Here is a 13,052-nt window from a genome sequence, read left to right as displayed (position 1 = left end):
GTTTAGTATAAGTTGGATGTTGGATATCCTGATTCAATAGAGAGGAATAATGCCTGTGTTAATGGTCGAAGTTCCTGTCTGTAGTGAGGAAGATGCACAAATTAATATAGAATCATCTGCGTACTGTATGACAGATGCAGTGGGAGTGGAGGAATAGAGCTTGTTGGTATAGAGAGTGAAACGTAGTGGGCCTAATGTGGAACCCTGGGGAACACCGAGAGTGACTGGAAGAAGGGGTTTGAGTTCTTGTTTCCACAGAACTGCTTGTTGACAGCCAGTCAGATAGCTTTGGAAAAGGCTATGGAGGATTGAGAAAGTGCTAATTCAGATAGTTCTTTGATAAGAATGTCATGTCTAAGTGTATCAAAGGCCTTTGATAGGTCTAGAAAGGTGGCAGAAACAAATTTACCATTTTTTCTAGGAGTGTTTACTGTATTGGTGAAGGACAAAAGGGCAGTGGTACTATGGAAGGGGTGAAAGCCATGCTGAGTGTTAGACAGGAGTTTGTGTGTATGCAAAAGTAGTCTAACATTTGGAAATATATGCACTTTTCAAGGATTTTTGCTAAAGGGTATAGTATTGCTATTGGTCGGTAATTTGTAAGTTCTGGTGGATTTACCTCCTTTGTGTAGGGAGGTTAATATGAAATATTTTCCAAATTTTGGGGGCAATGGCTTCTGAAAGGGATCTGTTAATTAGAATGGCTATAGGGTAGGCCACTGCGTCGGCAGCAGTTTGTAGGAATTCCCGTGTTAGTTTGTCAGCAGCCAGTGTAGTAGGCTTTATTTTTTTATCCTGCTTATAGAGACAGTCTGGAATTGGAAGGAGCTATTATTTGTCTGAGTAGTGACAGGTTCAAAGGAGGTGGGTTTGTTTTGGTTGGTTAGAAGTCAGAATAAGCCACTTGTACAAATTTATGAAGTCATGGTGCTGACTGCTGCAAGAAAACTGTTGACTCAAATCTGATATCAGAGTTGGTGTAGAATAAAGTAGTGGGAGTGGGGAGACGTAACTAAATTGGAGATTAGCTAAAGCTGAATTTAAATTGAGAGAGGCTATTATGTTACTCTGTATTGGCTTGCAGGTTGACCTAGATGAAATAAAGGTAGCAGGGCCTTCCAAAACTAGCATACTTTTCAGGCCGGGATGCAGGATACTGCATCGAAGAAAGTACAGCACTGAAATGTACAAGTCCTTTCAAGAGAGAAGGGATTGTGTTACAGTAAAGGTGAAAATTACGGGTTAAAGTACACCAGCCGGAGTTGACATAGTATGGTTTATTTTAGGTGTGTATGCTCCTAAGATACTCAACAAAGTGCAGAAAGTTCTGAATCTTTGCCTGGCAGTATTTTCATAAATATTTTTATACATTTGTCAGAATTCAGAAGATGCTCTCTACAGCTACTAGATTGTGCTGGAGATGAATAAAAGGAAATCAGGGTAAATGGGCTGACTTATTTTTGTCATGTTCAGAACTAGAACATTTATGAGTTGAAAGGATTAGTGTCCGTTACTTGAATCAAAATTAGGAATCATAAAACACTTTTTTTTTAAATTAATTCTAGCCGAGACTCCCAAGTTGATCAGACATTGGAAAGTATTAGCATGTCTGGTGCTGTTGCTGACTAAAAAGGAAATTACCAAAAAATGGAAATCAAAGCTAGTACAACGCATACAAAAGGTCAGATTGCTGTTAGATGAGATTTTTTGACTTGAAAGAAAATGGAAGGGAAATCCAGATTTAGGCACATCAGTAAGTGGTACGGCTAGGCAGTTATGTATTTTGTAATATGGTAAGTGTCCAGCATGAAGCCTAGACAAATGCATCCCTCTGCCAGAACTTCTCCACATTTTTAGACTTGCATCACTGTGACTGTTGCTTGATAAAAAATAGAAGTGAATTGTTCAACATTAGTAATAGCTTTTTTATTGGTAGTTGTTATACTATTCTAATTTTCTGATGGATGTTTTTGTTTATTGTGCTGCAAGTGCCATTATGTTTTTTCTTTATTTTTTATTTCGATTTATATGAGCAGGTCTACTGTTATTCAGTAAAAGTGTAATGAATAAAAGAAGAATGAAGTACAGTAATCTAGGTCATATACTATGCAGTGTACACCATTAGCATCAAAATTGCATTTAGTCCAACAGCAGAATGGACATGCAGGTAACAGTAAATGTAAGACATGTCTGAGCACTCTCTTTTTTTTCAAACTGAGTTGCTAAATAACAGTTTAATACTTGTATGAACTGTTGCTGTTCAGAAATTCATCCCTGTGTCATTGCTTAGAAGTGGTTGCGAGAGACTGAGGGCAGCTTTCCGGTGATATAATTTTCCTCCAGGGTAGCCTTAGTGTGCTACAGTTTCACTGCAGGGTAGCCTTAGTGTACTACAGTTCCAGTGCAGGGTAGCCTTAGTATGCTACAGTTCCACTACAGGGTAGCCTTGGCATGCTACTATTTTCCCTGCAGGGTAGCCTTGGCGTGCCACAGCTGCCCCTGCAGGGTAGCCTTGGCGTGCCACAGCTGCCCCTGCAGGGTAGCCGTGGCGTGCCACAGCTGCCCCTGCAGGGTAGCCTTGGCGTGCCACAGCTGCCCCTGCAGGGTAGCCTTAGCGTGCCACAGCTGCCCCTGCAGGGTAGCCTTGGCGTGCCACAGCTGCCCCTGCAGGGTAGCCTTAGCATGCCACAGCTGCCCCTGCAGGGTAGCCTTAGCGTGCCACAGCTGCCCTGCAGGGTAGTATACTACTGTTTCTAATATGTGAACATTCAGGTGTCTCCTCTTAGGCAGTAAGAAAAGCTGAGGTAAAATAAGTGATCTCTTGCTTAGTTGTCAGACCTTCTTTGCTGGTTGGTGGTTACATGATTTGGATTCATGACAACCAGACTTTGTGTTTTTTTTTTTTTTTTTTAATCTTCGGTACAGAACATCCCTATTAGCCACATGTTGCAGTAGATGGCTGGTGTTTATATTTATGTAAAACAAACATTTTTACCTGAAATGAGTGTGGTATAGTTTCTGAAAAGGGAGACACTGTCAGTAGTCATGCAATCCATATTTAAATGTTAAGAAGATATGTGGCAAAGGCTATATCTTGTAATGGAGGTGCGATATGGGTTAGCTTTGGGTATACACAATTATTTGATAAACTGGAGGCAAATTCAGAGTCACTTTCTGCTATAATATCTTACCTCAGTTTAACCAAGCATTTAATTCTGATCCAGATTCCAGAGTGTTGGACAGGTTTAGAAAAAGTTTGCATTTATTGAAACTAAATGTTAGAACTGGTAAATGGTTAACCCACCTGCAGCATTTACATTCAGTCATGTTAGTCCTATGGTATCATTTCTTCACAGCACATTCATTGATCCTACATTTATAGCAGAAAGTCTATAAGCAGTGTTTCAATGTGACACCAATGGCCTCTTTAATTTTCTTAGTCTGCCTCACTGGAATTGTTATAGTGTGGCAGATATTTAAAGAAGTCATTGCACATTTGTGCTAGTGTGTTTTTTTTTTTATATATATATAAACAGTTAAATTGATCAGAATAGTAACTCATTGGTTATGTTTGAGGTATTCAGTATGACAATTAACTGCTTGAAGGCAGCGTCATTAGTCACCTACAGTCTCCTTCCTCTTTTGGAGCCTCAAGTATGGCTGCTGATAAACCTGTGCATGTGTGTGTTCACTCTTGACCATCAGTCATGATCTTTGTGTGGTTGTATGCGCTCTCCACGTCTACATGTGTTTTTCCAGGTACTTAGGTTTCCTCTCTACTCACAAAAAGTATGATGATTGATAAACTACTCTAAACTGTCTATACATTGTAGTTAATCCCTGTTGTGTAGCCTGAGCACGACTAGTTTTTATACTTGGTTAGTAATTAGAGTAACAGGCCACTCAATCATTCAAGTACAACTTGAATGCCCTAAATAAACAATATTGATATGACTAACCAAGCCAATATAATCTATGATGTTGACATATGGGTGACTTTGGCAGAACAGGTGACGGAGGGCAGACTGAGAAAAAGACTCAATAATAATAATAATAACAATAATAATGTCAGCTTTGTTAATGTAGTCTGACAGCCTAGGGCTGGAGGAATTGATAAAAAGTGAGACAGGAATGTTAAGGCAGCTTCTATTTTGTGTCTGTCAAGGTTGAGGATGTGAGGTGCATGCCCAGGGCACACATCCAGTACTAGAATCCCTGATGTAGACTGGAGGCCTCATGGGGAGTGCTTGTTTCAAAGGGGGTGGCATCTTGAGGGTTACCTTACTTGTAGAAGTGACGTGCATCCCCTGACAACCATTATAAATTAATCCTTGTAACATGTTACTAGGCATGTGCCATGGGGTCAGGACTTAAAGTGTATATGACCCTTGTTTCCATGAAAGGATGATGGTGCAGTCTGCTCTGCTTGACCCTCACCCCAAGGAAGAGCAGATGGATTATCTCCTTTTCAGGAAACAAACTTGAGCAGGCAGGAAGGGGTAGGGGTAGGGATGAATGTTATGATGACCAAAGGCAGATACAAAAAAATTAATAAATAAAATTGATTTCTTTAAGCCAGCTCAAGCAAGTTTTCCTGGCCACTGACTAACCTAATAAACCCACATTTAGCCATAAATACAAGCAGCACATAGAAAATATTAGTCATGTAATCCAGCTGCTGAAAAAGGGTGGAGTAACTGAGTATCCTCTAATAAACCTTGGCTAAGTAGTAATTACTCTAACGTTTTTGTTAATAAAAGGCTTAAATCACCAGCAAGTGAAATAATCCATACTTTTTAAATAAAGTGCTTCTGAACTGGAAAACAAGTTAACTGGGTTAAATCAAACCTGGATAGCTGATAATTTTTATTTTACTGCCTGCCACGGTCTTGGCTGTACCTGCTTCGTTTGTCTACCCCACCTCATTTTCTACCCACCCCCTCTATGCCTAAATTTATTTTAAAGTAGCCACATCCACAAGCCCTATTACCTAACCCAACAAGCAAACTAAATTACATCGCTTTACATAGTACTAGTGGCTTCCCATAACACGATAACAGTACTTGTAACTAATATAACTCTCCCAGGTATTTCAATACAGCAATATATATATAAAAAATCATTACATTCACTAACATTCAAATAAATCAACATGATACCATCCATGTTACTGCAATAATACTCCTAACAGTAGCAGCAAACCTCACATCATACCACATCATCGTCAGCAACCCCCTGTAATATGCCATTTCCCTATCCATCACAGATAAAACCTTTACATATTAAAATGTCAGTTTCAATATACAGAATTACTTGTATTGATCAGATTATGTGTGGTATAGCTATAATACCACAGCAAAACAATCCCAATGTCTCAGTGAAATATAACAGAATCACAGTAAAACTCCTCAAGGTCATATCACACATCACCTCATAGCTAACCCTCAGTGGAGATATCCATCCAAACCCTGGCCCCAGCACCAACCCTGGCCCCAGCACCAACCCATTCCAACAAACTCCCTGATACGGTAGACATAGTTTACAAAACTTTTCTCAGAAAGGATCTGACCTCCTATAATTAAATTCAAACATTAAAAGTATTGTTAACAAAACCCAAGAACTTCACGCAACTCTCACTCTACTTTCCTGACATCGCTTTGATTACTGATACCTGGTTAAAATCAGAAATTAATGATAATGAAATTCTACCTTCAGGTTACATTATGTAAAAGGTACATAGGGCAAAGGGAGGGGGAATAGCCATTCTGTTTAAAAATAAACTTAATTTAGGGATCCTACAACAGAATAATCCTGACTTCAGTAATACAGAAATAATCTTTCCAAAACTTACGATCACCTCCAAAAAATACTTGAGCATAGTTGGAACCTATATCCCTCCAGGTAACAACATCTCTGTCCTAGAACGCATCCTGTACTGGTCCTCAAACTCTCTTCCCCAGGAAGAGCTTATTATGGGGGACTTCAACATAGATTGGAATACTTGTAACTCACAAAACCCTTGAAAGCACATAAACCTTCATGGCTTCACCCATATCATACAAGCCCCCCACTAGAATTGATAAAACATCAAATAGGCAATCCATTCTTGATTGGATATTAACGAACAGACCTTCTTTGTCTTTACATGCTGGTTGTCATCCAGATAATCTCTGCAATCATTTTCCAACTATTTGTTTATTTAGGCAACGAATAAATACAGCAAAACTTACCTAGCTATAGCGGAATTAGGAACAAAAAAACTTTAACACTGAAAATTTCATATCCACCCTTAAACTCTTTAATTGGGGACCACTAAAACATCTACCCTAGAGGAAGCTATAGAATACTTCAGCTTGACTTTTCTGAACATTCTGAATAGACTAGGTCCCCCAAGAACAATAAGAATAAAAGCCAACTATGCCCTATGGTATACAAAAGAAACCAGATCACTATTAAAAGAAAGAGATAAAGCTTGGAATCTGTGGCAAAAAAAGGCAAAAAAAAAAGAGTAAACAAGCATATCAAGAACTAACTTAGATATAAAGCTTAAAAAAAAATCAAACGTGACCAGATTAATCACTACCAGTACATTCAAACTAAACATCAAAACAACCATCAGAAGTTTTGGTCTGCTATTAATAAAATCCTACAACTTGGCAACACCAGTACCCCCACCCCTATAACCATTAACAACTAAGGCTCTGTAGCTATGCAATTTAATAAGTATTTCACAAGAGTCCCTATTAGCCCTCACAAATAATAACTGTTCCACCACCTTCACAGAAATTCCCACAGCAGCAAGCAGTTAGCAGCACCTTTGATTTCCAACCTGTACAAACAGGCGCTATAAAAAAATACTGAAAAAACTCAAGCCAACAACCCTAGTAGCCGATAACCTACCAGCTGAATATCTCAGTCTGGCTGTGGATGCCATCTTCTACCCAGTATCCATCTTAATAAGCCAATCCATCTCTGAACTAAAGGTACCAGCAATTTGAAAAATTTCACATATTCTGCTACACAAAGTGTGTGTGTGTGAGGGGGGGGGTCATTAGAACTGTCTAATTACAGGCCAATAGCTATATTGTCACCCCCTAGCTAAAGTTTTAGAAATATGCATCCACTCACAAATTATGCAGTATCTCCTTGATAACAACCTGCTATCCAAAACACAACATGGAATTTGACCCTACCACAACACTACTTCCACCCTAATGAGGTTTACAAACATTAATAATCAACCTAGGAACAATGATAAAATAGTATCCTACATCTTTCTAGATCTATCAAAAGCATTCAGTACCATCTCTCATAACAAACTTATCCAAGTACTCTTAGAACTAAACCTTAGTCAATCCACAATTAATTGGTTCAAAGACTACTTAACAGGGTGCCAGCAAGCTGTAAAATGGCAACAAAGTACATTTCCTCTACTGCTAGTTACTCTAGGTGTACCACAAAGTTCCATTCTAGGTCTCCTCCTTTTCACTAACAGTTTGCATACTGCTACCCTGTATGCCTTCCTAGTTGAATATGCAGATGATTCTACATTAATGTGCACTGCATCATCACGCCAACAATTACAACTAACGCAACAGTCCTCTGCATTTGAAATGTGGCTTTCTGAAGCTCAACTTATTCTAAACCCCACGAAGACCAAACGTATGATATTATGATAGATCCCCTTCCTCCAGTTAAGATTACATCCACAAAACAATACCACCATCTCTCCCGTTTCCCAGACCAAACCTCTGGGTATTATTGACAACACTATGAAATTCGACCTACACATAGCCCAGACAGTTAAGAAAGTAAATAAAAAGCTTGGTACTCTTTACAGAAATAGACAAGGCCTAACCAGTAGCACAGAGGCTACCATGGCAAGAACACACCTGATCTCCACACTCCTATATGCTTCACCCATTCTGACAGACCTAAAAAAATCAGACGTAGCAAAATTAGATACCTGGTATAATAAGATTGCAAAGTTTGCAACAGACTCCAACTTTAGCACACACCATTGCTTTGCACTCAAGCAGCTTAATTGGCTAGAACTACCTTAACTCAACTTATAACCAGCCTACTTTTGCCCATACACTTCTAAATCAACCTGAAAAAAAAACTGCTCTGCAAAACCTAATACTCCCCTACACTAGTAGCCTGCCTTTACATTCAAATAATAAATCCTTCTTAAAAGTTACCAAACCCAACAATGCCTCTGGAGAGTCCTTCTGTTCTACATGTATAACTAAAGTCTTGAACTCATTGCTGACAGATATACGGACAACTACAAATGCTCTACAGTTTAAAAAAACTCAAATCCCATTTATTGAATACAAAGCTGTGCTTATACACCAACCCTGGATAACTTATGAGTACCTTCTTGCACCCTCCCCCCAGCTGTCTAACTCTTCTGTCCTCTCTTTCCTGTTCTCATCTTCTCCACACCATCCATTCCTTCACTCATTGCCCCCAACCCTTCCAGAAAATTTTCTCAATAAGTAACTAATCTATTTTTTGTTTATTATCGCTCCCTGATAATATAGTTTTTATTTACGTGTTATCTCTCCTTAGTTATGCACATAAAGTTTTTGGTAGATAGACACATCAGTATCCTCTTTCATTAGAAATGTATATAAACCTTAGTCTATGTATGTAAAATTGATGTATTAAGAACAGAGTGATCTTTCCATCCTGGCAACTTTGAGTGCTGTTCATTAGTATTTGTAATTAACTGCAGAAAAGCAACTAATGTTAAACCACAGGCTGTCTGAATTGCTACTTAATTTTGTAGTACGGAATACAAATGCGGTCATTTCATATACAGGAATGGGTGTTTTTTTCTGTCTGTCTGTGATTGAAATGTGACAAGAGCTACCTAAGATGCTTGCTTTCATGTCTGCGGTATCCCTTCCTAAAAACTGAATGTCATGAGATACCATGGCAGTAATTTTGATTATTTGTACAGCTCATATATTCTTCTGAACTTAAGAACACAGAATACATGAGTGGACATTGTGGACTTGGGCGTCAGTGACCCATGTCTGTGAGGTGGTCTCACTGCACTGAAAGATTCTGAATATTTAAGGACATTAAGGTGTAGCCTTCATTGCAAAAGAGTTTGAAAGAGTCTGTGCAGCAGATATGTGTGTCCCTTACTTTTATTTCAGAAAAGACTAAAATTGAAGTAGTTCAGACACTGCAGACACTTGAATTGCGGTGATGAGGGTAAATAGATTTTTTATTTTCATACAGAGATGTCACCGTTGTATAATTATGATACTTTTACAAAGTTAAACATTTCCAGTTTTAATGAAAATAATGTAAACCTTTGAACATGCTAGAACACATACTTGTATTGTTAAAATAAACATTTACGGTTTTTCACATTAAAACTTGGAATGAAAATTGTTTTGCTTTCAGGTATATGGTGCTGCCATCCAATTCTATGAAAACTATCCACAGGAAAACCTTACAGACAAACAGCGTTCCCAGTTGGGTTTAATTAGCACTGTAGACAGAAAGTCCAGTGTTTCAAAAACTATTCACACTAGTAAGTGCATTTGCCTGCTGTCCCACTGGCCTTTCTTCTCTGCCTTTAAGAAGTTTCTCACATTTATTTACCGGTATTCCATATCTGGACCTCACGTGCTGCCTATTGAAAAGTAAGTGTGACACTTATTTGTACAAATTTGGTATTATGTCAGTATGTTTTTAGAGAAATATAAATTGGTTAAAAAAATGCAACTGGTTTGACTAAGCATAGCTTTGAGAAACATTTTGCACTCAAGGCTTTGTATTCTAGTCCTAATGTTCATTTTCTGTCATAATTTTAGTTAGCAATGGTCTTTATCATAAAGTATGCCTAAATAGACATCTCCAACCCATATGATTGCCATCATTCCAGGTTGTAGATTTGCCGAACATTCTTCAGTTTTGTCAGGTATTAAAATCTCTGCTACTAATTGAATTCTCCACAGTACAGGACTATTTCACTCTTTTAAAGGGCCTTAACAGAAATTGAAAAACATTTTTATTATATCTTCATATTCTCTGTCATGCTGATGTCTTTGCATTACTTAAAGTAATTAGCATTATTTTGTAAATTTTATACCAAAGAGTGGCCTGATTGTGTTTCTGTATTGATGTGATTTTGTTTTTTGGCTGCAGGTTCTTTCTCCCTCAGAAGCTATTCCCTTTCATTCAATTTAGAATATTGTGAGAATCTGTAAAGAGCTTGTCAGCGCATCTTTTTTTTAAATGACTCCATTTGATTTGTATTTGAAATAGAGTACAAATACTTTTTTGGAACACTTCTTATCCACCCCAAATAGTGGCTACTCATTACTTTAGTAAGAAGTAAAATTTCTTAGCTGTTTAAACTTCTTCCATTTGTTTCCTGTAAGAATTTATCAGTTGCAAGCATTAATGCTGTCATCCCTTAGTTGTCATGTCACACTTCGTCCTAGCATTATTACTTGGACCTTGACTCCGAGTTGATTGACACATTGATTCTTCTGAATATAGCCTTTGAGCTTTCACCCTTTGGCCTTTCATAGGTATACTAGGCTAATGATCACTGGGGCCTTTATAAGCCTAGCCGTACAATCCAACCCAATTGTGCGCTTATGTACTAGGGGCCTTTATAAGCCTAGCCGTGCAGTCCAACCCAATTGTGTGCTTATGTATTATGGGTGTTTATTAGGGGAGGGGTATGCTAGGAAGTTTCTAGATGTTATGTTGGGATGGTGTTGGCTTGGGCATTACTGATTGTCTATGTTTATCGGAGACAAGGGGTAAGACTGGTGGTGAATTTTCAATTTCCCATCAGTTGTTTAAGGTTACACTGTTACACTTGAATGGGGTTAGGGAAAGACTCTGCTTCATGTGGATGGGGAGCCTGTTCTAGAGCATGCGGATCCTCTGAGACACACATCTGTCATACCCAACCTATCTTATGTCACAAGCAATATTGTGTGAATACAAACAATAATGTATCATTGAAGGCGAACAGCCGAGGTACCAGATGGTATAACTAAAAAACTGGTGTGTAATCGCTGGTGTCTGCTGTGTTATTTTCTATTGTTTGGCTGCTCAGCAATGTGTCTTTTTGTAATGTCGCAAAATTTGTCTATTAGATCCTATCTGGCCCTCCTCCTAGGTTTTATATACTACTGCAGAGTCATTTTTGATACCAGATGCATTTACACACTGTCAGTTGATCTTTGAGGGAGTCCTTTGTAGTGGATAGGTGTTTTCCTCCTGTCATTACCTTGTACTTGGATGGCCTGTCCATGTAGTGGTTGTGGTTCTATGGAGCAGTAGCACATATGAAGCTTTCTTGACAAAAGCCATTATTCTTAAAGTGGAGTGCCACAAATAACTGTTAAGGTGGGTCAGAAGAAATACCACAAATATTCATTAAAAATATTTCAGAGGAAGGGGTCTCCAAATGGGGTCTTTTCTGTTAGATAAAAGTTTTTGACCAAATGCTGAGCCAGAGAGATGCTTCTTCTCAAGCCGCAGTAAAATTCTGAAGATTTACCTCACTGTGGTTGCGGACAGCCTTTTGGAAAGGAAGTATATCAGCAGCCAGAGTGAGTGAGGGAAGGGAGTGAAAGCAGCTGGCTGGGTGCTGTGTCCTTGGCAGGACACTACCCATAGGCTACTGCTACAATGAAAAAAATTGAATAGCTATTGTTAAAAGTAAGTAAGATTTGTGTAACTATACTTTCCTTTGTTCTATTTTCTTGTAGTTGGAGCAAAGACTTCACTTTATATAGTTTCTCATAGTACATCCTAAATGCCTGTCCTGTTTTAGGATCTCTGGGTTATCTTACCTGATTTCATATCATCTTACTTTAAAAGATACTGCTTTCAACTTTTTTGTTGTTGTAGCATACCACCTAAACATCTCCCCTGTTTTAAAATGTTGTTGTTGTGTCTTTAGGCTTATCCCAGTTTGGGGTCGCCACAGCGGAACTCTGGTCCGCTAATGTTTGGTAGTGGATTTTTACGTGCCGAGTTACCAGCCCTGACGCACAACCTTCAACGAAGGCACGCCCATTCACGCATGCCTCCACACAGAAGACGCTCTAGCTGAGAATCGAACGGGACAATGTCTTGCTGTGAGGCGACAACTCTACCGCAGCATGTCTTAAAGTGTTGCTGTTTAAAAAATTCCTCCTAACATTTTTTACATATTTCCTCCAAATGTATTAGCTGTTTATTCTCTTCAACTGAGCAGGTATGGTGTTAAGGAGAGGAATGCAGAAGCTCAGATGGTAGTGGATTTTGAGAAAAGGATGGACACGGCTGTGGTGAATACGTATTTTAAGAAGAGGGAGGAGCATAGGGTGACATACAAGAGTGGAGGAAGATGCACACAGGTGGATTATATCCTATGCAGGAGGGCCAGTCTGAAGGAGATTAGAGACTGTATAGTGGTGACAGGGGACAGTGAAATTAGGCAGCACATAATGGTGGTCTGTAGGATGACGTTGGTGATCAAGAAGAGACATACAAGTGCGAGAGCAATGCCAAGGATCAAATGGTGGAAGTTGAAAAACGGTGATTGTGAGGTGGAGTTCAGGGAAAAGTTAAAACAGGCACTGGGGGGCAGTGAAGAGTTACCGAATAGATGGTAAGGGAGACAGCTAGAAAGGTGCTTGGTGTGACATCTGGAAAGAGGAAGGACGACGAGGAGACCTGGTGGTGGAATGAGGAAGTACAGGAGAGTATACAGAGGAAGAGGCTGGCAAAGAAGAAGTGGGATTGTCAGAGAGATTAAGAAAGTAGACAGGAGTATAAGGAGATGAGCATGGCAAAGAGAGAGGTGGTGAAGGCTAAGGATAAGCCATATGGAGAGTTGTATGAAAAGTTGGACACTAAAGAGGTAAAAAAGGACCTGTACCAATTTGCTAGAGAGCGGGACCAAGCTGGGAAAGATGTGCAGCAGGTAAGGGTGATAATGGATAGTGAGGGAAACGTGCTTGCAAGTGAGGAGAGTGTGTTGAGCAGATGGAAAGAGTACTTTGAGGGGCTGATGAATG

General features: G+C 39.2%; 1 protein-coding gene across 1 annotated transcript in view; it reads left to right on the top strand.

Annotated features, from left to right (window-relative positions):
- Positions 1-13,052, top strand: part of DENND4A (DENN domain containing 4A) — a 2,763,357-nt gene that overhangs the window by 768,090 nt on the left and 1,982,215 nt on the right. The window contains exon 7 of the mRNA XM_044077857.1: positions 9,424-9,665. Coding sequence (XP_043933792.1) covers positions 9,424-9,665 — 242 coding nt within the window. The remainder of the gene's footprint in view (positions 1-9,423; positions 9,666-13,052) is intronic.

This window comes from Protopterus annectens, chromosome 7.part0, assembly GCF_019279795.1.
Source record: "Protopterus annectens isolate FY-2018-M chromosome 7.part0, PAN1.0, whole genome shotgun sequence".
In the NCBI taxonomy this organism is placed as follows: domain Eukaryota; kingdom Metazoa; phylum Chordata; order Ceratodontiformes; family Protopteridae; genus Protopterus; species Protopterus annectens.
This window is presented reverse-complemented; position numbering and strand designations above follow the sequence as displayed.